Below are 27,644 nucleotides of genomic sequence, written 5' to 3'. Positions count from 1 at the left end.
ATAAGTATTCAAAAAAAAAAACCCAACTACCTAATAACTACCTAATAACTACCTAATAAAATTATTAACCCCTAAATCCGCAACATCACAAACGACCTAATACATCTATTAACCCCTAAACCGCCAACACCCCACAATGCATTAAAAAACGCTAACATTACAAAAAATAATAAACACTATCCAAAATAAAAAAATTAAACCTAATCCCTACGAAAATAAAAAAGCACCCCCAAAATAAAAACACCCCCTAATCTAATACTAAACTGCCAATAGCCCTTAAAAAGGGCTTTTTGTAGGGCATTGCCCTCAGTTTAACAGCTCTTTTACATTACAAACAAACCAAGTCCCCCCTAACAGTAAAACCCCCCCACCCACCAAACCATTAATTACTGTTGGGAATCAATAGCCAAGCTAGAGGACACAGATGATAAGGGAGGGACAAGGCAGGTAACCTAAACGGAAGGCACCGCTGCCGAAAATACCCTTTCACCCAAAAGAAACCTAACTGATGAAGAGGCGAGCAGACTACTCCCAGGACCAACTTCCCTGCGCTAGAATGCGGACAGGGATCCCGCTACCTCTCGCGCTCTTGTAAAAATCATCACGGGAAAAGGACTCTTGTCAACAGCCCCATTCCAATGCCTGAGCATGCAGAACTGCTGAACTCTCTAACGTAATCAGACACAGAGTCATTGAGGCCGAACCGTGGACAGAAGGAGGCAAGAGGAAGGATCTAGGCCTTCCTGACCTCCTATAGAAAATACTCCATTCAAAGGATCAAAAATAAATCCTAAGCAGAAAACCCATAAAGCTGGGACAAGGGAGCTCTTTTCCAGCTCCACTTCCATTTGTGGAACTAAGAAAGACAACAAAAACCTCCAATGAGATCTTGCTCGTAGAAGGATGGCGCCTGGACCCATAGGATGTCCAGGAGAGGCGCCACTGAATCCCGGGACCGAATCGAAACCCAAAACCTTGGAAAAACTCTGGGAGCTATTGCAAAGCCATGATGGCCCACAACTGAAGTTTGCCAGAGGCAAAACTCAGACATCTGAGGTGATCCCTTTAATTGGTATAATGAGGGAACGCATTGTTAGGTCTAAGGCCGTTAAAAATTGAACCACCTGCCCCAAGGAAGAATGGATCCAATAGTCTCCATCTTGAGGACGGTATTCAGAGAAACCTATTTAAACAGGTCAAGTCTAAATTAGGACGAAAATCATTTAGAAAAGAATGGAAAAGGAAGTTAACCCCTGTTCCTGAACTGGAACAATTCTTCCCAGAGAGGAAGATCCTAAACACATTTCAAGAACACCTCTCCTTTTATCTGGGCTACAGACAAACAAGAGAAAAGGAATCTACTACTGGGAAGGAGTTTATATCAATTCAGAACATAGAGTTCTACAGCCCCTTTGGGATCTAGGAAAACCGTATCCAAGCAAGCGAAAAAACTGAGATAGACTGCCCCTTTCAGGATCCAAACCTGGTTCTGGGACAAACCCTCATGCTAAATGAGAGTTAGCTGCGGCCTTCTATAACAAAAGAACGAAAAGCAGCAACAGAAAATAAAATAAAATATTGGCCTAACAGCCTCTGACATTGATCTCCTCATGGAGTCCACCAAAATGGAATCAGACAAGGCGTCGCATCAAAAGGATGCAGGACTTGTCCATAAAAGTTTCCTAAAGTAACATCTATCCTAATTTAAGGATTAAAGTTTTCTTGACCTGAATATTAATGACCGATAAGCACCATGATATTAAAGGAGACAGCTTTCCTTGTTTTAAATGATGATTCTGGCAGCGGTGGGATCTGAACCTACGCCTCTGAAGAGACTGGAGCCTAAATCCAGCATCATAGACCGCTCGGTCACGCTACCTTGCACCCCATACCTGAGAAAATTCTCCTAACACGGTCGAGAACAGGAAATTTTTTTACAATGAATCCTAGGAAATATAAAACTTACTAGAAAATGAGGATTGACAACGACAGGAGAGTCAAGGTTTACAAAGTAGCCAGCCCTCTCCTAAGAGACATGAGCTCACCTAATAGACATGCAGCACAATTATGACAAGCAACAAAATGCTGCAGGGCATAACAGTCTATAATAATCCTGAGGTACCCACATCCTGGGTTTATATAACCGAAGAGAGAGTATGAGACACATCAGGAGAAAACTATATTAATGCATGAAAAAATACCCCAAGATAGGTTTGACTAAAAACAAATCTATATTAAAAGAATATTACCCCTAACATAAGGAGAAAAAGCTACACGAGAGAGCACTAAGCAAGGCTTAAAATATTAGAGATTGAACGACATCTGCAAAATCTATAATGCCTTCTGACTGTCACTCAATTATATTAGTGTTGTGCAACTCCGCACACAAAGCTCCGTAGTATTGTGCAACTCAGCACACAGAAGCTCCGTAGTATGACACATTCACACTACTACGGGCACATAGTTCCATCGCAACAGAGAAAACAAAAAGGCCGTGTCACAAGCCCTGTTCAGAACATAGCTCCGTACGGAAGCAAATGGCGCTTATCCGCCATATTGAGGGAAGAAGGCGGGAGAAATCATAGCCCACAGAAAGAGCGCGCAACCAAAATTAACTGCGTGTCTCACACTGTAAGCAACACTCACTAAAAAGGGAACCTAAGCGCTTCTAACCTATACTCTATGTCAGTACCTTTAGATAGTAAAAACATAGATGTGCCTATCTTAAGAAATCTGTAATAAAAAAGCATAACAAACTGTCAGAACCTCTAGGACTCTGCTGCTATAAACTAGAAGTCTGTTCAAACACTGAAAAGCGCTCCGTGCTGAAACAGTTCTATCTAAGCATAGACACATAAAAATAAAGATGAGCTCAAATATAAAAACAATAATAAGTCAGGGATACTGCCAAAAAGTATTAACCCCTCGCCTCCCAAGTCACAATAAGTGCCTGCTTCCTGCCTATGATATCCTGCCTCAGGAGAGATATATATATAGAGAGATATAGATATATATATATATATATATATATATATATATATATATATATATATATATATATATATATATATATATATATATATATATATATATATATACACACACACATACACAGGGAGTGCAGAATTATTAGGCAAGTTGTATTTTTGAGGATTAATTTTATTATTGAACAACAACCATGTTCTCAATGAACCCAAAAAACTCATTAATATCAAAGCTGAATAGTTTTGGAAGTAGTTTTTAGTTTGTTTTTAGTTATAGCTATTTTAGGGGGATATCTGTGTGTGCAGGTGACTATTACTGTGCATAATTATTAGGCAACTTAACAAAAAACAAATATATACCCATTTCAATTATTTATTTTTACCAGTGAAACCAATATAACATCTCAACATTCACAAATATACATTTCTGACATTCAAAAACAAAACAAAAACAAATCAGTGACCAATATAGCCACCTTTCTTTGCAAGGACACTCAAAAGCCTGCCATCCATGGATTCTGTCAGTGTTTTGATCTGTTCACCATCAACATTGCGTGCAGCAGCAACCACAGCCTCCCAGACACTGTTCAGAGAGGTGTACTGTTTTCCCTCCTTGTAAATCTCACATTTGATGATGGACCACAGGTTCTCAATGGGGTTCAGATCAGGTGAACAAGGAGGCCATGTCATTAGATTTTCTTCTTTTATACCCTTTCTTGCCAGCCACGCTGTGGAGTACTTGGACGCGTGTGATGGAGCATTGTCCTGCATGAAAATCATGTTTTTCTTGAAGGATGCAGACTTCTTCCTGTACCACTGCTTGAAGAAGGTGTCTTCCAGAAACTGGCAGTAGGACTGGGAGTTGAGCTTGACTCCATCCTCAACCCGAAAAGGCCCCACAAGCTCATCTTTGATGATACCAGCCCAAACCAGTACTCCACCTCCACCTTGCTGGCATCTGAGTCGGACTGGAGCTCTCTGCCCTTTACCAATCCAGCCACGGGCCCATCCATCCGGCCCATCAAGACTCACTCTCATTTCATCAGTCCATAAAACCTTAGAAAAATCAGTCTTGAGATATTTCTTGGCCCAGTCTTGACGTTTCAGCTTGTGTGTCTTGTTCAGTGGTGGTCGTCTTTCAGCCTTTCTTACCTTGGCCATGTCTCTGAGTATTGCACACCTTGTGCTTTTGGGCACTCCAGTGATGTTGCAGCTCTGAAATATGGCCAAACTGGTGGCAAGTGGCATCTTGGCAGCTGCACGCTTGACTTTTCTCAGTTCATGGGCAGTTATTTTGCGCCTTGGTTTTTCCACACGCTTCTTGCGACCCTGTTGACTATTTTGAATGAAACGCTTGATTGTTCGATGATCACGCTTCAGAAGCTTTGCAATTTTAAGAGTGCTGCATCCCTCTGCAAGATATCTCACTATTTTTGACTTTTCTGAGCCTGTCAAGTCCTTCTTTTGACCCATTTTGCCAAAGGAAAGGAAGTTGCCTAATAATTATGCACACCTGATATAGCGTGTTGATGTCATTAGACCACACCCCTTCTCATTACAGAGATGCACATCACCTAATATGCTTAATTGGTAGTAGGCTTTCGAGCCTATACAGCTTGGAGTAAGACGACATGCATAAAGAGGATGATGTGGTCAAAATACTTATTTGCCTAATAATTCTGCACTCCCTGTATGTATATATGTCCCAGAATAATGCAGAAGAAAACCTTTTAAAAGTGCATGACCCCAAACATAGAAGACCAGCACTTACGTGCATCCAGCCGTCCGGCAGGAGGACAGCTGACCTGGCTTGAGAGGATGCCGCTCCTCACAGAGACCTGTGAAACAGAGACAGAGTAAGCTTACTCAGGCTTTCTATACCAGGGCAGCAACATGTTAGGAAAACGCAGCAAAGCCCACTTTACAAGTTCCTAACTTCAAAATAAAAAAATCTTGATAGAAGAATCTTAATCAGGACACCTCATTACTTCACCTCTTCCTTGTACTAGAGGCAAAGAGAATGACTGGGGGTTGTAGGAAGGGAAGTGATACTTAACAGCTCTGCTGGGGTGCTCTTTGCCTCCTCCTGCTGGCCAGGAGTGATATTCCCAACAGTAATTAATGATGATCCGTGGACTCACCGTGTCATTAGAAAGAAAATACTAACACTAAAGCCCCAAATAGGTAATCACGGTTTCAGAAGTCCGGCGGAGGTCTTCTTCCAGGCGGGTCCATTATCTTCATACACAGTGAAGGCGGCGCGGAGCGGGGGGTCCGGATCGGTCTTCCCAGAAGTGGCGATCCTCATCGGCAGTCTTCGGCGGCGGTGGCGCTCCTCGGCAAAGGTGTGGAGGTTCTTCTTCATGTGATCGTCCGCCGCACACTGAAGAAAGAATTCAAGGTACCCCATATTTATTGGGGTACCTTGAATTCCTATTGGCTGAAATTTTCAAAATCAGCCAATAGGATGAGAGCTACTGAAATCTTTTTGGCTGATTTGAACAGCCAATAGGATTTCAATAGCTCTCATTCTATTGGCTGTTTTGAAAAATTCAGCCAATAGGAATGCAAGGTACCCCAAATTGATTGTGGTACCTTGCATTCAACATTCAGTATACCACGGACATAGGATGAAGAGGAGCCTCCATGTCACAGAGGACCGCCGCCGCCACAGGTGACCACCGTCGAGGATCGCCACATCTGGGAAGACCGCTCTGGACCTCCGTTCCGCGCCGCCTTCGCTGTGGATGAAGATGATGGACCCGTCTGGAAGAAGACCTTCTAAGTCAGACTTCTGAAACTGTGAGTACCTATTTGGGGGGGGGGGGATTTGTTTTTTTTTAGATTGGGTTTTTTTTGGGGAAAATCTCAAAAGAGCTGAATGCCCTTTTAAGGGCAATGCCCATACAAATGCCCTTTCCAGGCCAATGGTTAGATTAGGTTTATTAGTGTTAGGATTTTTTATTTTCAGGGGGTTTGGTGGATGGGGGGGGACTTGGTTTATTTTTAATGTAAAAGTTGAAATATGATTAGAGGGCGCTAAAATAAGCTGAAGATATCACAAAGGATAGGCCTTGATACGTTTAGAAAGTATAACGTTTAAGCCTCAACATAAATTAAAAAATTTGCATTAAATTATTTTCTTTATTTACTAAAGGTTTACAATCAGCAGTTTAGCCTTAAACAATAAAACTTGGGACGTCTACCATACATAAAAAAAACCTCCTACATATATAGATTTGCAATCTAAAATAAACTATATATAGCAAACTATAAACAACAGATCAAATGATACGTTATGTACGTTCATTAATCGCCTAAATATGCAAACTTTTAATCACAAATCCCTTGATCAGTTATATATGTTGTCAAGGTATTTGAAATATTATTAAATAATATATAGAGGTATATTTGTCTTTATTTAATAGATCTGTGGATATGAACATGGTCTGTAGGACAAAGGATTAGATCTCCCCCACTCCAATTGCACAGGAGACATTCTTGGCTGAAAGGAGAACAAAGGATTATCTCTGGGAGATATCACACACTCAATATGTTAAATTATGCAATTGTATAATTTAGCAAGGAACTAAAATATAACATAGTTTCAGGATACAGGCAAATATATGGAGACGAAATGTCTGAATTACCCTTTTGGAACTGATCAAAATCATGGAGAGACAGCTTTTATGCACATGGTGTTAATTTTTAAATACACATCTGCACTGCTGGCTAAACAGGAAATATGCTGTTTTAAAGACTCTTACAACTCCTCATGGATTGACCCCATGTGGAGCAATAAAGGCCTTGGGAAACACAGACAAATGCTAAGGTGTGACTCTGGAAGTTCACGTAAGCAGACAGCAAATAAACATTTTTTTTTCTCTCTCTGTTTAAATACATGCCCCAGAATGTATTAAATATAGAAATTTGGGAAATTGTCTAAATTCTATATTATTATTACATGGGTATTTGCTAAGCTTGGGAGGTAACTGTTTTAGTCAGTCAAAAATGTGTAATAACGTCTGTTTTTGCTTATATTTTTCAGACAGATAAATTCAGATATACATAGAAATGATATATATGTTTTGAAAACACAAAAGATCTTACTTAGCCTCTGTGTTTTTAAGAATATAAATAAATACTTATGGACCATACACATACTAATGATTGGATCATCTCTAATAATTATTTCTATTTTTATTGCAGACAACCATTGGTCATGAGCATCAATCTTAGAAAGAGACGGAATGCCGCATGAAATGAATTAAGTCATATCATATAAACATACAAATAAATGTTTATAAAGTTTCACATACATCTTTTAAAATATAGTGAGATGAAAATATGGAAGTTACTTTGATGTGATATGACTATGAGATATATATTTGATGTGATATAACTATGAAATATAAGTTATTTTAATATAATGTTAGATATGTGATGTTTCATATCAAAATGATCAGAAAATTCATTAAGATATAACTTATCCAAAACAAATATTATGAATAGTTGTCGCAGTAAATTATGATAAAAATTAATAACCATTTCATAGAAATACTGACTTAAGCTGTTTCAAATGTTGCTGTGTCTGTTTGTGCTGCCACCTGGTGTTATGTTGCGAGAACTACAGCCAGAAGGTTCTCTCTGGCTGTTAAAAATGAAATTTCCAAGGGCCAATCCGATTTAGACTTCCCAGATAACCAATGGGAAGGTCAGCTCCCGCAGGGCCACCCACAATTTACCAGTGATGGGAAAACCAAATAAAAAGTGAATGGAATGGAGAGAAAGACACAGATTTTCTGCTGAAGCTAAAACTTGTAACTGGTTCCCGCTGGTGTGAGATACCACTTTACTTGAGCAAAGCGAATCTACCCTTCTCATTGATTGCGATATACACTTATTGGTGATCTGAGGTAAAATAATTCCTACCAAGGAACATCGGATATCGACTGCTTTTTACTTTGGTAACGTATTCAAGGTTTTGTAAGATAAGTTATATGCATAGTTAATTTGTATTTAATAGATTTAAAGAAGCAGTGTGTTTTTCTCAAGTTAGCATTTCACAGCCTATATACATATATTGTTTAAATCTGCGTCTGATTGGCTAAGTAACTCATCTATACAAGTTCTGATATTGTCAGTTAATTTTGTATTAGGATAAATTGCAATTAAATAGCAGAATATATATTATCCTATTGTTTTATAAACACTGTTTAGAATTGTATTGCTTGGATGTTAAAGGTTTTTAGTCCCATTGTGTTAAATAAATAAAAGGCTGAATTGTGAAGGTATATTTTTCTGGGTTTTGTAAGAAGGATAGCATATCTTAAGAGTTGGTTTTAACGCATATACATTTTGTTTCATTTCCTTTTATTGCAAATATACTTCAATATGTTTATGGATATTAACTAAATAAAAGAATTCAGATATTTATATTAATTGTATGGTCTAGTAGGTGCATGGTTGATAAGGGTTTCTATTTCTTTGTATTGTGTTTATAACCCTGCCATAAACTTATATATATTATTTGGATAGCACTACTAAGATTTTCATAAATATACTGACATAATAATTGGAGGCATTGCATGAGATTTATTAATATCCATCATAATTGATATAATATATTTGTAAGTAAATAGAAATTATTATAAAAGAGAAAAAATTCATATTTCGATATTAATATTTTGAAGATATATTTTTTTTTGAAAAGTTGAAATATTAATTTTCATATTTCGAGATTGACATTAACATCTTGAAATATTATTAAAGATTAATTTTGAAAAATTAATAAAAATATTAATTTTTCATATTTCAAAATTGGTCAAAAATATTAATTTTTCATATTTTCAAAATAAATCAAAAATATTAATTTTTTCATATTTCGGAATATTAATTTTTCATATTTCAAAATTAATAATATTTTTTTTTAAATATAAAATTTTTCCTTCTCTCTTTTTATTGGCAAAAATTGTATTAGCGTTTTAGTTTAACTAAGTACTAAACCAATATAATAATGTCTGTAGCCAGAAGCGACTCATTTAATTCTATACATAGCAATGAAATTGGTCCCATAACCATACCTATTACTAAAGGTCAGGTCCTTAAGAAAGATATCTTAAGTTACCTTAAAGGGAAGTTTAATATTGTGGGTGAATTAAATGATTTTATGGATATGCTTGAAACTAGGGCTAAAAATATTACCGTTAATAATAATATGTGGAATGAAGAGAATGAATTCTTCCAGGAATTATTAATGATTAATCAATGCAAAGCTCCCATAAAGCGAGACGAACTAATACTAAAATCCTGGCCCCTTTTAATATGCATAATTGACGAAATGTCGTTTTGTGTCACAGACAAACGATTGCAAATACAGGAGCTAGAAAATAGTATTCGTTCCTCGCGCAGACGCGAAGAGGGTTTAAAAACAGCCAAAAATAAAATGGATGAATTTGCCCAAAACCTAGCCACCTTAGATAAGCACAATATGGACTTAATCGCGCAGATACAAGATTTAAATAAACAGCTTGCGCAAAGCCAGAGAGAATTAAGCGATTTAAAAAGGTCATATCGCCATAATGAAAACCCCTATATTAGCAATGAGAATAATACAGATAATGCTAACTCCTTTAGCGAACGCGTCAGGGACGAGGTACGAAAATATATAGAACAACATAGACAAATGACCCCTAACGGGTCAGAAGTAGATTTCCCAAATAGACAATCCCCTCAGGATGTAAATCCAGAGGACAGCTGTAGCGCAGCTGATGCAGGGGAGGGAAACTCTAACAAAGAATCCCAAAATAAGTCTGATAAAGTCTATGATTCACATAAAATAATCACCTTTGTACAACGCGCAGTACCTATATTCTCCAATAAGGGAACAACATCTGTAATTGATCATTTACAGGCTTTTGAAAATGCGTTAGCTATAATGAATGTTACAAGTGAGAAATTGAAAATTGAATTTCTGCCTTGGGTATTTGACAGTAAGCATCACAAATTCTTTGCTTCACTAAAGGATATGAATATTCATTCCTGGAATGGGGTAAAACAACAATGCAGAAAAGAATTCGGGCAATATCGCACTAAAACTGCCGCGAAAATAGCGGTATATGGTTTAAAGTGTCGTGCGAATCAGAGTCCAGTCGAATTCCTTTCTGTATTGAAAAATGCGTACAGTATGGCTGAAGATAATCCCAGATTTGATGGCTCAGAATTTGTAAATTTATTTTTTGAAGCATTGCCTACACCCATCAAAATCAACTTAGCTAGAGATTTTGATGAGGACTGCTCATTGGAATGGCTGATCAAAGAGAGTACGAAGTTATACTCTATTCAGCAGTCCAGTGAGCAGGGGGTTAAAAAGGAGTCAAAACCCAAAATTGTGGCAGAAACTAGGGTGTCACCTAGCCCCCTCAATTTGGAGTCCAACAAGAGGACTTATGCAGAGGTGGCCAGTCAAAACAGGCCATCTCCACAGAGGTTTAATTCTGCCCCTCCCCCTACACAGGTTGAGGCGCAGGGAGACTATAACCAAAGTGGGGGACATAATCAGGTGAATAATTACTCACAAAGAGAATACTCACCAAATAATTGGTATCCGCGCAAGGGTAGATACAATAGACGGCGAAGATATTCTCAGGGTAACCAGACACCCCAGGTATATAATGCTCCCCAAAGTACTAATGCTGAACAAGCTGAACCCCAGGGGCAACCACGCCAGAATAGAAATAGTGGCCCTGATTCTGAGGGAACCCAATGGTCCAGGAATCAGTACAATGGGGCACCAAGAGATAGGCCCAGGGGTAGAGGTAACTTGTACAATCAGGTAGATATGCTGTTTACCCAATTAAATCGGTTGAGCGAACAAATCGCTAATATGAGTCAAAAATCTACGGCTCAGCAACCGAACAATACTTTTTTAGGGGTACAGCCAGTGGTCAGCAGTGGACCACAGGCACAGTCATAAATACTGCAGTATCACCTGAAGGGGAGGGGAGAGATATACAAAATGTAGTAATAAATATCAATGATACTAATCATGTTATCTCCCCACAGACCGGAAACGGACAAATTAGCTGTGACAATGAGCGACATCAGCCGGGAAAAATTAACCAAACTTTTCCTCTGCAGTGTTCTCTTAACATTATTTCCACAGATGCAGTACACAAGAACCCAGCTGACCTTGTCATAGGGGAAACAGGTAGGTATGAAATTTCCTCTGCATCGAATGACACAGCGGATCCAGGTAAAATGTGGCGAAGCCCACAGATGTACAAGAATGCAAATTTTATGTGTGAAATGATAGAAACTGCAGGAAGATATTATGTACTAGTTGAGCTGCAAGATTCAGTCTCCAACCCTATCAGGGGATTAATTGACACTGGGTCACAGGCAACTATCTTATCCCACAGGTACTACACACAGCTAAATGAGCTAACACCCCACAAACCTAAAATAAAAGAATTTGACGGTTCTCTAATAGGTGTTGGGGGTGACTCCCTAAAAGTCTACGGTACTGCCTGGTTAAAATTTAAATTGGGGAACAGGGTCATAAGACACCCTGTCATTATAGTGGATCTGCCAACTGATCGTTTAATTATTGGTAGTGATCTCCTGAAACGATTAAGCACCATAATTGATTGCATAAATAATGTAATTTGGTCGCAAGTTAAACGGCCTATCAATTATGAAAAATCTGATATATCTCGCACCCGACATAGCTGTCACGTGGTGGAAGAGAAACCAGATGCTGTGGAGATTCATTTCAGGAATAACTCTGTACCTGAAATCACTATTCTACAAATAGATGATCAAACTCCTTTTAGTGGCTCTGATGGTAATACTTTTAAAATTTTGCCCGGAAAAATAGCGAATATCTCCCTAGATGGCGATATATTAACCATATCACTCCACAAGGGGGATCCTAAAATCCCTAAAGGGGGAGACCATGCTCAATACCTCACAGGGATTGAGAGAGTTAAAGAGGATCTATTTATCCCTATACAAGTGCATGACCTTGGTAAAACCAAGTATGCTAAAATAAATTTAAAACAGGAAGCTAGCTATATAAGCGAAGGTTTATTACCGCAAATAGCTGAACCTAAAGTGATTAAATATCTTTCTCCCCAAGACCACTGTGTCAACGGCCTGGATGACAGGTCTGAAAGCTATAACATCACAGCTAAGTGCTTATTATCTATCTCTATTGGTAATAAGTCAGTGAAGCACCTGTTTTTAGTTTTAAATACTCCCCATAATCAAATATACATTGGCAATGATATCTTACATAGATATGCCATACAAATAGATTTGATTAATTCTTGCCTCTGGAGCAGGTTAAAGGGGGACCCTGAAGTATTTCAGGATGAAAATGCAGCCCTGAAATCAAACCAGCAATTGCCATATGCTGTGAATATGCAGGTATCTAGCGATGTTATAATTCCTGCTGGGGCTGATAAATTTCTTTTACCCTTACAGGTAAAGAGAGGTCAGAAATTAAAAACTTCTGAAACACTGATTTGCCTCTCCCATAGAATACAAAATCTGGGTGTCTCAGTAACCTACACTCCTATGGTGAATATTGGAACTGTTCCAATAAATATTATTGTGCATAACATGACCCCACAGGATATAACATTATCCAAGGGAACTACCATAGGATATGCACTGGAATCAAGTTATTACACTTTTGGATTCCAGAATAATGTAATTGGGCTAATACCTGAAGGATACCTAACTGAAGAACAATTAATAGAACAATCCTTTGCATCTATGCCAGAGGGTCTATTTAATATTCAGTCCATTTATCCCTTCAGCTCAGAGGAAGGCATCTGTAAAATTGAAGAAGCCTCTCTAGTGTTTGATCAGCCAATCAAACAGCAAGATTACCCCAATCCCCAGAGTCATGGGAGCAATATAAATTATAATCAAGGGGATCTCACCTCTAGGTTGGAAGAAGCCTATGAAATAGGACAGCCTGAAATCTTTCCAGGATTTCAGCAAATAGTCGAAGAGCAAATATCCTTAGCTAATGGCTGTTCCAGCGATGATGAACGCCAACAGCTGCGAGAACTCCTAATGGAATACAAGGATATTTTCGCTAAGGACTCTTATGACTGTGGTACCACAGACTTGCACATTGCAAGAATACAAACAGATCCTAATGCGCCACCTGTATTTGTCAAACAATACAGACTTCCCTTAGCCTCATATGATTCTCTTGCAGAGATCATAAGGAATTTGGAAGAAAGAGGTATTATCAGACAGGTGCACAGCTCTTACAATAATCCTATTCTAGGTGTCCTTAAGCCCAATGGACAATGGCGTTTGTGTGCTGACTTAAGACAGCTAAACAAACGAGTATACATGTCTGGCTGGCCTGTACCATACATTGACCAGTGCCTAGCACAAATGCAGGGATCCAAAATATTCACTGCCATTGATTGTGCACAGGGATATTGGACCATAAAGGTACATGAGGAGGACCAGTATAAGCTGGCATTCTCTTTCCAAAAGGTCCAATATGCATTCCAGAGACTTCCATTTGGATACATAAATTCTGGACATGAATTTGCTGTATTCATGCATAAGGCTATGCCTGACGCACTGGAAAGGGGGACCTTATCTTATGTTGATGATGTTTTAATCAAAAGCACCGACTTTGAAAAACACATCACAGAACTTAAACATGTCCTCAGCCAACTTAAAAGGGCAGGTGTCAAATTATCCCTGCAAAAAGCTCAATGGTGCCGCACTCGTGTAAACTTCTTGGGACATGAAGTTACCTCTGATGGATTAAATCCCCAGAAGAAAAAGGTGGAAGCTATAGTGAATTCTAAAAACCCAACTAACTTAAAGGAATTGAGATCATTCCTGGGTATGACGAATTATTCTCGCAAATTCATTGATAATTATGCGGAATTAGCTAAACCACTACTACTTCTTCTAAAGAAGGATGTGAAATGGCACTGGAGTGAGTCTCAAGAGACAGCCATCAGAGAGCTGAAGAGAAAACTCACTCAAGCACCTTGCTTAGCGTACCCTGAAGGTGGTAAACCTTTCTACTTAGAAACAGGGTACACAGATGTAAGCATGAGTGCTGTGTTATACCAAAAGCATGATAATTTGAACAAAGCCATTGCTTATGCGAGCAAAAATCTATCCCCAGTAGAAATAAAGTTTAACGATTGCGAAAAAGCCCTCTTATCTACTGTATGGGCTCTACAAAATTTCCGCAGCTATATACAGGGCGAGAAAATTATTGTAGAAACGGCCCACCAGCCTTTGCTATATTTGCAAAGTGAGAGAATAAGAGATGGGAATTTGTCTAATAGCCGCATAACAGCGTGGACTCTTTCCTTACAAGGCTGGCCCTTAGAAATTCGCTACAAGCAGAATAAAAAGAATCCAGTCGCACAAGGGCTTGCTGAGCTCCACGACTGTACTGCTAGAGATCCTGGGGAAGAATTATCAGAAGATGATTTTCTGGAAGAACAATTGCTTTCCCCATATAAAATGTACAATGAGGACCATTGTCAAACATTACCTTGGGTATATGTTGATGGTTGTTCTTACCATGCCACTATTGATAATGAGCGCAGATTAGTCGCTGGCATTGGTATAACTGGGGCAAACGGATTCTCAAATATATCTGTAGGTTTCAACATTGGACCAAGATCCAGTCAAGTTGCAGAACTAACTGCTGTTTTCAAAACCATTGAAATGGCTATTGAACATGGTATTCATGAATTTGTGATCATAACTGACTCAAATTATGTGCGTGACAGTTTTGTTGAATACCTGCCAACTTGGAAAAGAAATGGCATGCAGAAAAGCAATAACAAACCAGTCAAGCATGGCAAATTGTTCTGCGAGATTGATAATCTGGTAGTATCCAATGATTTAACCATACACTGGAAAAAGACCAAGGGTCATTCCAGAATTCTAGGTCCGGATAAGGAAGGCAATGACCTTGCGGATTCATTAGCCAAACAAGGAGCCATAACTGGAGAACTCCTTAATATTGACCACTTAATGGGTGCAATTCAGGTAGAAGCCATTACCAGAAACCAGGCAAAACAACAGAGTGAGCCTAATTTGGTACAATGGAGTCAGGATTCTCCTAGTGAGGACCTGATCACTAGTCAAAAAGAAGACCCCATTGTAGGCATCTTCTATAAACACATAGAAGATCCTGAAAGCAACCCCATCTCAAAAGATGATTGCATTGGCAAAGAAGATCTTAGAATCTTAATGAAATCTAGATCACAATTCAAGTTACAGGATGGTTTGTTAATTAGAACCTCCAAAACTGGCATCCAGCAGTGGGTAGTACCCACCAAGTTCAGAGGTCTAATGCTTCAACATGCCCATGATGCTCCCACATCTGGTCATCGGGGTGCCAAACTCACGTATGAAATATTGCGTGATTATGCTTTTTGGCCACACATGTTGAAAGATGTTCAAACCTACTGTCAAGGGTGTTTAATCTGTCCACAGTTCCAACCCACTGCACCAACGCATAGAGCGCCATTGCAGAAAAGGGGGATGGTAATGCCATGGTCAGATATACAAATTGATTTTATTGGCCCAGTAACAAGATCATCAAGAGGTAACAAATACATGTTAACCGTGACATGCCTGTTCACTAAATGGGTAGAGTGCATTAGTGCACCTAACAATAGTGCTGAAACATGTGCAGCATTGCTCATCAACCATGTATTTTCCAGATTTGGTCTGCCCCAAAGAATTGAGTCAGATCGGGGGACCCACTTCACTAGCGAAGTGATGACAAAAATGTGGAAAATACTAGGGGTTAAAAGAAAGCTCCATATTGCTTATAGAGCTGCCTCAAGTGGTGGTGTAGAGCGTTACAACCAGTCCATTGTTAAAATCCTCAAAAAGTTTGTGAGTGAAACAGGTAAAGACTGGGATGTAAAACTACCTCTAGTCTTAATGGCATTAAGAGCAACTCCAAGTAGTGCTACCAAGATGTCACCTTTTGAACTGATGACTGGTAGAAGAATGGTTCTACCTCAGCATCTGCTATACCGTACATCAGACCAAAACTTGATAAACGCTGCTAATACACATCAATATGTGGAGAACTTAAGAAAACACCTGCAATATGCCTTTGCATTTGCTCAAAGGAATTTAGAAAGAGCCGCAACTGCCACTAAAACCTATTATGATCTCAAAACATCCAAAAAGGAATATGAAATAAATGATAAAGTTTATCTTTATAACTTTGGAAGAGATCAGGTTAGGGAGAAGAAATTTCTTCCCTCATGGAAAGGTCCTTTCGTCATTACTGACAAAATATCTCCAGTGGCCTATAAAATACGGATCCCCAAAAATGAAAGTTTCATAGATAAATGGGCCCATATCAATCAATTGCGAGCGTGTCATCCCAGATCCCAACTACAAGTCATAGAGGGAGAATGAAGTGTCATATCCCCAAATGAACTAAAGACATACTATAGTTTAAAGATGCCTAACTGATAAACATGAAGGTTCAAAATTGACAGACTATCTACATAGAAGACTGTCCATGATGTGTACGGTCAACATCCTCACCAAATACCACTAACTTTGATCCAATTCAAATACATGTGTCCTACATATTTTTGAATTGGAAAGGGGGATTTATGTCAAGGTATTTGAAATATTATTAAATAATATATAGAGGTATATTTGTCTTTATTTAATAGATCTGTGGATATGAACATGGTCTGTAGGACAAAGGATTAGATCTCCCCCACTCCAATTGCACAGGAGACATTCTTGGCTGAAAGGAGAACAAAGGATTATCTCTGGGAGATATCACACACTCAATATGTTAAATTATGCAATTGTATAATTTAGCAAGGAACTAAAATATAACATAGTTTCAGGATACAGGCAAATATATGGAGACGAAATGTCTGAATTACCCTTTTGGAACTGATCAAAATCATGGAGAGACAGCTTTTATGCACATGGTGTTAATTTTTAAATACACATCTGCACTGCTGGCTAAACAGGAAATATGCTGTTTTAAAGACTCTTACAACTCCTCATGGATTGACCCCATGTGGAGCAATAAAGGCCTTGGGAAACACAGACAAATGCTAAGGTGTGACTCTGGAAGTTCACGTAAGCAGACAGCAAATAAACATTTTTTTTTCTCTCTCTGTTTAAATACATGCCCCAGAATGTATTAAATATAGAAATTTGGGAAATTGTCTAAATTCTATATTATTATTACATGGGTATTTGCTAAGCTTGGGAGGTAACTGTTTTAGTCAGTCAAAAATGTGTAATAACGTCTGTTTTTGCTTATATTTTTCAGACAGATAAATTCAGATATACATAGAAATGATATATATGTTTTGAAAACACAAAAGATCTTACTTAGCCTCTGTGTTTTTAAGAATATAAATAAATACTTATGGACCATACACATACTAATGATTGGATCATCTCTAATAATTATTTCTATTTTTATTGCAGACAACCATTGGTCATGAGCATCAATCTTAGAAAGAGACGGAATGCCGCATGAAATGAATTAAGTCATATCATATAAACATACAAATAAATGTTTATAAAGTTTCACATACATCTTTTAAAATATAGTGAGATGAAAATATGGAAGTTACTTTGATGTGATATGACTATGAGATATATATTTGATGTGATATAACTATGAAATATAAGTTATTTTAATATAATGTTAGATATGTGATGTTTCATATCAAAATGATCAGAAAATTCATTAAGATATAACTTATCCAAAACAAATATTATGAATAGTTGTCGCAGTAAATTATGATAAAAATTAATAACCATTTCATAGAAATACTGACTTAAGCTGTTTCAAATGTTGCTGTGTCTGTTTGTGCTGCCACCTGGTGTTATGTTGCGAGAACTACAGCCAGAAGGTTCTCTCTGGCTGTTAAAAATGAAATTTCCAAGGGCCAATCCGATTTAGACTTCCCAGATAACCAATGGGAAGGTCAGCTCCCGCAGGGCCACCCACAATTTACCAGTGATGGGAAAACCAAATAAAAAGTGAATGGAATGGAGAGAAAGACACAGATTTTCTGCTGAAGCTAAAACTTGTAACTGGTTCCCGCTGGTGTGAGATACCACTTTACTTGAGCAAAGCGAATCTACCCTTCTCATTGATTGCGATATACACTTATTGGTGATCTGAGGTAAAATAATTCCTACCAAGGAACATCGGATATCGACTGCTTTTTACTTTGGTAACGTATTCAAGGTTTTGTAAGATAAGTTATATGCATAGTTAATTTGTATTTAATAGATTTAAAGAAGCAGTGTGTTTTTCTCAAGTTAGCATTTCACAGCCTATATACATATATTGTTTAAATCTGCGTCTGATTGGCTAAGTAACTCATCTATACAAGTTCTGATATTGTCAGTTAATTTTGTATTAGGATAAATTGCAATTAAATAGCAGAATATATATTATCCTATTGTTTTATAAACACTGTTTAGAATTGTATTGCTTGGATGTTAAAGGTTTTTAGTCCCATTGTGTTAAATAAATAAAAGGCTGAATTGTGAAGGTATATTTTTCTGGGTTTTGTAAGAAGGATAGCATATCTTAAGAGTTGGTTTTAACGCATATACATTTTGTTTCATTTCCTTTTATTGCAAATATACTTCAATATGTTTATGGATATTAACTAAATAAAAGAATTCAGATATTTATATTAATTGTATGGTCTAGTAGGTGCATGGTTGATAAGGGTTTCTATTTCTTTGTATTGTGTTTATAACCCTGCCATAAACTTATATATATTATTTGGATAGCACTACTAAGATTTTCATAAATATACTGACAATGTACATTAATCATATTATAAATTATTATATAATATCAGCCAATATTATTTTTGAATGTATATTCATAAATTAAATTAGCATACCACCGTAGAAAAAACAACTTGATCTATAGCCACTATTAGAAGTCTTAGAACTCCATCCACTTAGATTTTGATATGTCTTTAAGACGTAGTAGTGGGAGAATGTTTGTAGGGACATAAATATATATACTGTATATATATTTTAGTAGCTCTAATCCTCTTTAGAAAGCCGGAATATAGGTACTGTCTCTTATATCGAGTCTCCTGCTTTAGAATGCGATGGCAAACAACAATGGTGCAAATGTATAGGTTTTCCTTGATATCATAAGTGAACTGTCCCACAGGTTTTGTGACACTTATTGCCAACACTTTAGTTTACCTGCATGAGCTCTGCTCTCTGCTTCTGTTCCTTCCCGCAGTATTCAAGGCGTGTGTGCAGTGTCTTACACAGCTCCTCTGTAGTGTTCACGTGACTTTACCTTCTGTCACAGCACAGATCCTCTGTTTAGCGGTTTTACTTCAAGCTGAGATTTGATACAAAAGAGTTTCCTTTTGAAGTAGTAGCAAACTTTAGCATAGAGTTGCAATGCGAATATCCTTGCACTTGATAAAGCCCATTACAGGGTGAAATGCGTTGATGATACACAGGCTGGATACTTTGACTGCTAAAAGACTGGCACAATTATACTGACATCTATTCCAGAACTATTGTATTGGGCAATTGTGGAACAACTGTAAATAACCTGGGTTATAATTTGAGCTACAACAGAAATCACTTGCGTGCTATTAGCACTAAGTGCAAGATATTCGCATTGCAACTCTATGCTAAAGTTTGCTACTACTTCAAAAGGAAACTCTTTTGTATCCAAAAATTTATCAGGTAAGCATAATTTCCTTTTCTTTTTCAAGATACGAGTCCATGGATTTCATCCTTACTTGTGGGATGCAATACCAAAGCTTTAGTACACGGATGAAACAGGAGGGACAAGACAGGGAACCTAAATGGAAGGCACCACTGCTTGAAGAACTTTCCTCCCAAAAACAGCCTCAGTTGAGGCAAAGGTATCAAATTTGGAAAAAGTTTGAAGAGACAACCAAGTTGCAGCCTTGCAAATCTGTTCAACAGAAGCACCATTTTAAATGCCCATGAGGAAGCCACAGCCCTAGTGGAATGAGCCTTAATTCGTTCAGTCTCATATGCAAAGCAGATGATACTCTTCAGCCAAAAAGAAAGAGGTAGCCATAGCTTTCTGACCCCAACGTTTCCCAGAAAAAACAAATAACAATGAAGATGATTGGCGAAAATCCTTAGTCGCCTGTAAGTAGAACTTCAAAGCACGGACCAAATTATGTAACAGAAGCTCCTTCTTAGAAGGAGGATTAGGACACAAGAAAGGAACAACAATTTCCTAATTAATGTTCTCATCTGAAATAACCTTAGGAAGAAAACCAAGTTTAGTTCATAACATCACCTCATCCAAATGAAAAATAAGGCAAGGTGAATTTATATGGAACTGCCGAATGCTCAAACACTCTTCGAGCAGAAGAAATAACAAAACAAAAAAAAAAAACTTTCCAAGATAACAACTTAATATCTATGGAATGCATAGGTTCAACAGAACCCCTTGAAGAATCATAAAATTTAAATTCAAACTCCACGGAGGAGCAATTGGTGAAAACACAGGCCGGACTCTAATCAGAGCCTGACAAAAGGATTGAACATCTGGGACATCTGCCAGACGCTGATGCAACAAAGTAGATAAAACAGAGATCTGACCCAATAGGGAACTCGCTGAAAAACCCTTTAAGAAAAAACAAAATCATGAGAATCCTATCTTTACTCCATGAGGAACCCTGGATTCACACCAATAAAGACTTTTATGCCCCATCTTATAGTAAATCCTTCTAATTACAGACCAACATGCCCGAATTAAGGTATCTATGACCAAATTTAAGACACCTCGCTTGAATAGGAACAAGCGTCCAATCTAAAAGCAAATAGTCACAGAGAAACTAGACTTGGGTGGAAGAAAGGACCCTGAATAAAAGGTCCTTCCGCAACAGTAGTATCCAAGATTGTAGCGATGACATATTCACCAGATCGGCATACCAAATCCTGCGAGACCACACAGAAGCGAGGAGAAGCACTGATGCCTTCTCCTATTTGATTGGAACAATCACCCGGCAAAGAAGCGCAAACGGGGGAAATAGACAATCTAGGCCGAAGGACTTAAGAACTGCCAAGGCAGTTATCAGCTTGGACTGGTGGCCCTGAACCTGGACCTGTATCTCAAAGACCAGGCAGTCTGACAAGATGCCATGAGAGCCAACTCCGTCCAACCCTGTTAGAAAACAGGTTGGAGAATACAACTGGATGGAACTCCCACTCAACCGGATGAAAAATCTGACTACTCAAAAAATCTGTATCCCAAGAGTCCACCCCTGGGATATGGAACACTGACAGATATCGAGAAAGAAACTGGGGCGAAGCCAACTGAGGCCAGACCAGAAGAGCCTCGAAGCTCGCTCTCAGTTGCAAGAAGTCTATAAAAAGAACAGACTCCGCCTGAGTCCACACTCTGCTAAATCATGTTCCCTGAGACAGATAAACCAGAGATAATCATAGAAAAGAGACCCTTGTCTCCCGGTCCAGAGTTATTTGAGGAGACAAGTTTGCATAATCTCCGTTCCATTGCCTGAGTATGCTTAAATGCATAGGTCCGAGGTTGAATGAAGAAAACGGAAATTTAAGTGACACAAAGTGCTGCTCAGTTTATCAACCTTATAAGGATAAAAGGTTGAGTGGACCTCACTGGGGACTGAACCTGCAACCCTAAGGGAGTTACAGAGCTCATCCACAGTGCCTTGGTATGCTGAGCCAACTGTCCGGCTAATGTCCATAGCCGTCACCATCAGCCCAAATACCTCTAAGTACTGAGCCACTGAAGGCCGAGAAGTGGACTGAAGGACTAGACTAGAATTGCCTTGAGTTCCTGACCTTAGTCAGAAAAATCTAAATTGATATGAAATTCATCATGATTCCCAAGAAAGTTACCCTTGTGCTTAGGACTAAGGCACACTTTTCCAAAGGCACCTTCCACCAGTGAGCTCACAGGAAGTATAACACCATGTACGTGTAAATCTTGCGTGCTGTAAGAATGACGCCTGGACTAGTGATATTAGCCAGATAGGGCGCCATTGCAAAGCCCTGTAACTGAAGCACCACCAACCGCGATCCCAGAGTCTCCGAAAGACCTCGGAACCGTGGCAAGACCGAAAGGAAGAACCACAAACGGGAAGTGTTTGTCCAGAAAGGCAAACCCCAGAACTTGAGACGATTCCCATAAAGGCACTTGGCCCTTAATGCGCCGTTGACATAAATTGACCTTATAAGATCAAGGAAGAAATGGAACAAATTAATAGTTTCCATCTTGAAGGACAGTAACCTTTTAACAAAATGGTCTGAAGATTCCCATATCTTAGGAATTACAACCCAACCTGTAACCTCAGATCCAGTACCAGTATTAGAACTGGAACAACCACTCCCAGGTCTGAGAGGACTCCTATGCAGTGCAAGGACTTCTCTCCCTTTGTCTGATCCACAGACATTCTTGAAAGCAGAAACTGCCTCTGAGAGGAAAACATATGAGATCAAAACCAAACTTGAGTGAGGACGGAAATCAGCCCCCTACAAGATCCGATCCCGAACCGGAGCATGTTCCCCATGCTGTCCTTGATTCATCAGCAGGCTATGTGTTCATCAAAATCGTAAAACAAGGCTCTAATCACAAGGTTCCAAGAGCTGGAACAGAACCATCTATGCCCCCAGTTTGATAACTGGAAGGGAAGAAATTGAAATAAAGGAATAAGCCAAAAGCTTTATCCAGTCCTGGATTCTATCCAAGGAAACTACTGACTAATAACCTCAGACAACGCATTAAACCAATATGCCGTTACACCAGTGACGGTAGCAAAGTACACAGATGACTGCCATTGTAAAACCCTGGTGTGTGTCCCACAACTAAATTTTGTCCATCTGACCATCCTCTAAGGGTATAGAAGTTCTTGTAGTGATAATTAAAACTACTCCTTCCCTAATAAATGATGTCCAGCCTCCAAGCTAAGACGGCTATGGGAACCAGTCTTGTAAAGAGAGGAAATGCCGAAGGCCTCAATTCCATCTGAAACCGAAAGTCTCAGTAACTTGGAAGAACCTTTTAAAACCTTTTAAAATAGCAAGTCCTCTAGCGATGCTTTTACCTATGTAAAAACCATAGAAAGCACCATAGCCCCGAGAGGAGAGAGAAGGAAATGCAGAGCACTGCATGTGGGCCATAAAAGTTTGACGGAGAAATTTGTGGCCACTGATAACAGACTCCCAAACAGCAATCGCCATAGTTCAAAAAAAGAAAAAGAAAATTTGAACAAATTGCAATAAACTTTTCACATAGGAACCAATACTGTCCCTTTAAATCTGAAAAGTAACACTATTCTTGTGAGTGTTTGGTTCATCCTCCTCACCAAGGATAAATTAACAAATAAACAGTTGAAATACATTTATTATATGTCTCTTTAAATCTTAAAGTGACTCAATTTAGCGTATTGTTGTACCATCCTACGTCACAAGGGATGAAGTAACAAATAAACAACCGCAATTCTTTTAATAAAATTTACAAATTTTTTTTTTTACTATCTCTTTAAATTTTAAAGAACGACTATTTCTGTCATGCAGAAAACAATCCAATAACAATAATAAGATTGCTGCAACAAGACATCACTATGACTATCAAAAGCAATGTCTATGCAAGGAACCGCAGAGCACTGCCTGTGGAACATAAATTAATTTGGACACTAAGTAAAAAATGTGGCATGGATTGACCGGAGTCACCAGACTCCTAACAGCCTCCGAAGGAGTATTTAAATCAAAAAGTAACACATGAGAAATATGTTACTGTCTCTTTAAATTTTAAAAAGCACAACATTTTTCAAATAAAATAACTTGCAGTAAATAGCGCAAAACCAGCGTAAATAACTTTGCTAGATCACAATACCCCTCAGTAGTATCCCTCTCTGAGTAGGAGGGGCTCTACTACCGGAGCCCCACCGCAAGAGGGAAAAATTAGGCTACAATCTTTAATGCAAACGCCTAAAATACGTTAAAAAACACGTCTTTGGACCCTAAAAACAGATCAAAACAGAGAAGGGAAAACTGGATGTTTCTCCTCATCCACGTTACATAACCTATCTCCCGGTCGGCATGAAGATCTAATGAACCGCCGGGAGATGAGAATGAGCGCGCCATCCTGGTGAGCACTTACCTCACCATCTGCCGACAGCAAAGGCAGCTCCCAGGCGTGTAAAGTCCTACTGCTCACATGGACCTGAGGATGACAAGGAAAATACTGAGTAATATCCCTCAGATATTTTTCCCCCAGATAGGGCAGCAACAGCAGATGGGAGGCGCAGTGAGAATAATGTCCCACAAGTTCCCATTGCTTTAAAGCCACCAAATGCTCTCCTGTAGAGACTGGTCTGGTCTAGGCTACACCCCAGAATAAAGCAGCACTCAGCAGCACTACTTTTAAAGCAATAAACTCTTGATTGAAGAATCTAAAACTAACACCTCACTTTACCTCTTCCTATCACTAACACAGGCAAAGAGAATGACTGGGGTGGGAGGGAAGGGAGGAGCTATATATACAGCTCTGCTGTGGTGCTCTTTGCCTCCTCCTGCTGACCAGGAGGCGTAATCCCACAAGTAAGGATGAAATCTGTGGACTCATCGTATCTTGAAAAAGAAAAGAGAACACACAATTGTGATCACTAAGAGTTCTTCTCAGCAGCCAAAACCCAAAAAAAACAATGTGACTGTGGCCACTGTTAAATAAGTCGAAAGAACCTGGTACACTGCATAGTCTAATCATTACTGGTGGGTACAAAGGTCATAGCTCCCCCAGGAGTGTGCTACATAGATATGCTCACCATAGATCTGTCGCAGAGGCACGCACTTCACCATGTCAATAAAAGGCGCTTTCTTCTCCACATAAGTCTTCCTGCCCCACCAGAACATATACCTGTAAAGGAGAGAGCAGAGGGCTCAAGCAGTGCGGCAATATAATGAGGGTAGTGGGGCAGTATAGAGAGAGAGAGAGAGAGAGAGAGAGCAGTGAGACAATAAAGCATGTAGTATATATAGAGAGAGAGCAGTGAGACAATAAAGCATGTAGTATATATAGAGAGAGAGCAGTGAGACAATAAAGCATGTAGTATATATAGAGAGAGAGCAGTGAGACAATAAAGCATGTAGTATATATAGAGAGAGAGCAGTGAGACAATAAAGCATGTAGTATATATAGAGAGAGAGCAGTGAGACAATAAAGCATGTAGTATATATAGAGAGAGAGCAGTGAGACAATAAAGCATGTAGTATATATAGAGAGAGAGCAGTGAGACAATAAAGCATGTAGTATATATAGAGAGAGAGCAGTGAGACAATAAAGCATGTAGTATATATAGAGAGAGAGCAGTGAGACAATAAAGCATGTAGTATATATAGAGAGAGAGCAGTGAGACAATAAAGCATGTAGTATATATAGAGAGAGAGCAGTGAGACAATAAAGCATGTAGTATATATAGAGAGAGAGCAGTGAGACAATAAAGCATGTAGTATATAGAGAGAGAGCAGTGAGACAATAAAGCATGTAGTATATAGAGAGAGAGAGCAGTGAGACAATAAAGCATGTAGTATATATAGAGAGAGCAGTGAGACAATAAAGCATGTAGTATATATAGAGAGAGCAGTGAGACAATAAAGCATGTAGTATATATAGAGAGAGCAGTGAGACAATAAAGCATGTAGTATATATAGAGAGAGAGCAGTGAGACAATAAAGCATGTAGTATATATAGAGAGAGAGCAGTGAGACAATAAAGCATGTAGTATATATAGAGAGAGAGCAGTGAGACAATAAAGCATGTAGTATATATAGAGAGAGAGCAGTGAGACAATAAAGCATGTAGTATATATAGAGAGAGCAGTGAGACAATAAAGCATGTAGTATATATAGAGAGAGCAGTGAGACAATAAAGCATGTAGTATATATAGAGAGAGAGCAGTGAGACAATAAAGCATGTAGTATATATAGAGAGAGCAGTGAGACAATAAAGCATGTAGTATATATAGAGAGAGAGCAGTGAGACAATAAAGCATGTAGTATATATAGAGAGAGAGCAGTGAGACAATAAAGCATGTAGTATATATAGAGAGAGAGCAGTGAGACAATAAAGCATGTAGTATATATAGAGAGAGAGAGCAGTGAGACAATAAAGCATGTAGTATATATAGAGAGAGAGAGCAGTGAGACAATAAAGCATGTAGTATATATAGAGAGAGAGCAGTGAGACAATAAAGCATGTAGTATATATAGAGAGAGAGCAGTGAGACAATAAAGCATGTAGTATATATAGAGAGAGAGAGCAGTGAGACAATAAAGCATGTAGTATATATAGAGAGAGAGAGCAGTGAGACAATAAAGCATGTAGTATATATAGAGAGAGAGAGCAGTGAGACAATAAAGCATGTAGTATATATAGAGAGAGAGAGCAGTGAGACAATAAAGCATGTAGTATATATAGAGAGAGAGCAGTGAGACAATAAAGCATGTAGTATATATAGAGAGAGAGCAGTGAGACAATAAAGCATGTAGTATATATAGAGAGAGAGCAGTGAGACAATAAAGCATGTAGTATATATAGAGAGAGAGCAGTGAGACAATAAAGCATGTAGTATATATAGAGAGAGAGCAGTGAGACAATAAAGCATGTAGTATATATAGAGAGAGAGCAGTGAGACAATAAAGCATGTAGTATATATAGAGAGAGAGCAGTGAGACAATAAAGCATGTAGTATATATAGAGAGAGAGCAGTGAGACAATAAAGCATGTAGTATATATAGAGAGAGAGCAGTGAGACAATAAAGCATGTAGTATATATAGAGAGAGAGCAGTGAGACAATAAAGCATGTAGTATATATAGAGAGAGAGCAGTGAGACAATAAAGCATGTAGTATATATAGAGAGAGAGCAGTGAGACAATAAAGCATGTAGTATATATAGAGAGAGAGCAGTGAGACAATAAAGCATGTAGTATATATATAGAGAGAGCAGTGAGACAATAAAGCATGTAGTATATATAGAGAGAGAGCAGTGAGACAATAAAGCATGTAGTATATATAGAGAGAGAGCAGTGAGACAATAAAGCATGTAGTATATATAGAGAGAGAGCAGTGAGACAATAAAGCATGTAGTATATATAGAGAGAGAGCAGTGAGACAATAAAGCATGTAGTATATATAGAGAGAGAGCAGTGAGACAATAAAGCATGTAGTATATATAGAGAGAGAGCAGTGAGACAATAAAGCATGTAGTATATATAGAGAGAGAGCAGTGAGACAATAAAGCATGTAGTATATAGAGAGAGAGCAGTGAGACAATAAAGCATGTAGTATATAGAGAGAGAGAGCAGTGAGACAATAAAGCATGTAGTATATATAGAGAGAGCAGTGAGACAATAAAGCATGTAGTATATATAGAGAGAGAGCAGTGAGACAATAAAGCATGTAGTATATATAGAGAGAGAGCAGTGAGACAATAAAGCATGTAGTATATAGAGAGAGAGCAGTGAGACAATAAAGCATGTAGTATTGTCAAGGTATTTGAAATATTATTAAATAATATATAGAGGTATATTTGTCTTTATTTAATAGATCTGTGGATATGAA

The 27,644-nt window shown here is 38.4% G+C and overlaps 1 protein-coding gene across 1 annotated transcript in view; it reads right to left on the bottom strand.

Annotated features, from left to right (window-relative positions):
* LOC128643544 (non-lysosomal glucosylceramidase) overlaps nt 1–27,644 on the bottom strand; it is a gene marked incomplete at its 3' end in the record, with an annotated part of 137,199 nt that overhangs the window by 95,630 nt on the left and 13,925 nt on the right. The window contains 1 exon segment of the mRNA XM_053696386.1: nt 24,848–24,939. Within this exon segment, the coding sequence (XP_053552361.1) occupies nt 24,848–24,939 (92 nt within the window).

This window comes from Bombina bombina, unplaced genomic scaffold, assembly GCF_027579735.1.
Source record: "Bombina bombina isolate aBomBom1 unplaced genomic scaffold, aBomBom1.pri scaffold_846, whole genome shotgun sequence".
Classification (NCBI taxonomy): Eukaryota; Metazoa; Chordata; class Amphibia; order Anura; family Bombinatoridae; genus Bombina; species Bombina bombina.
Note: the sequence above shows the minus strand (reverse complement) of the source record. Positions and strands in the feature narration are given on the sequence as shown.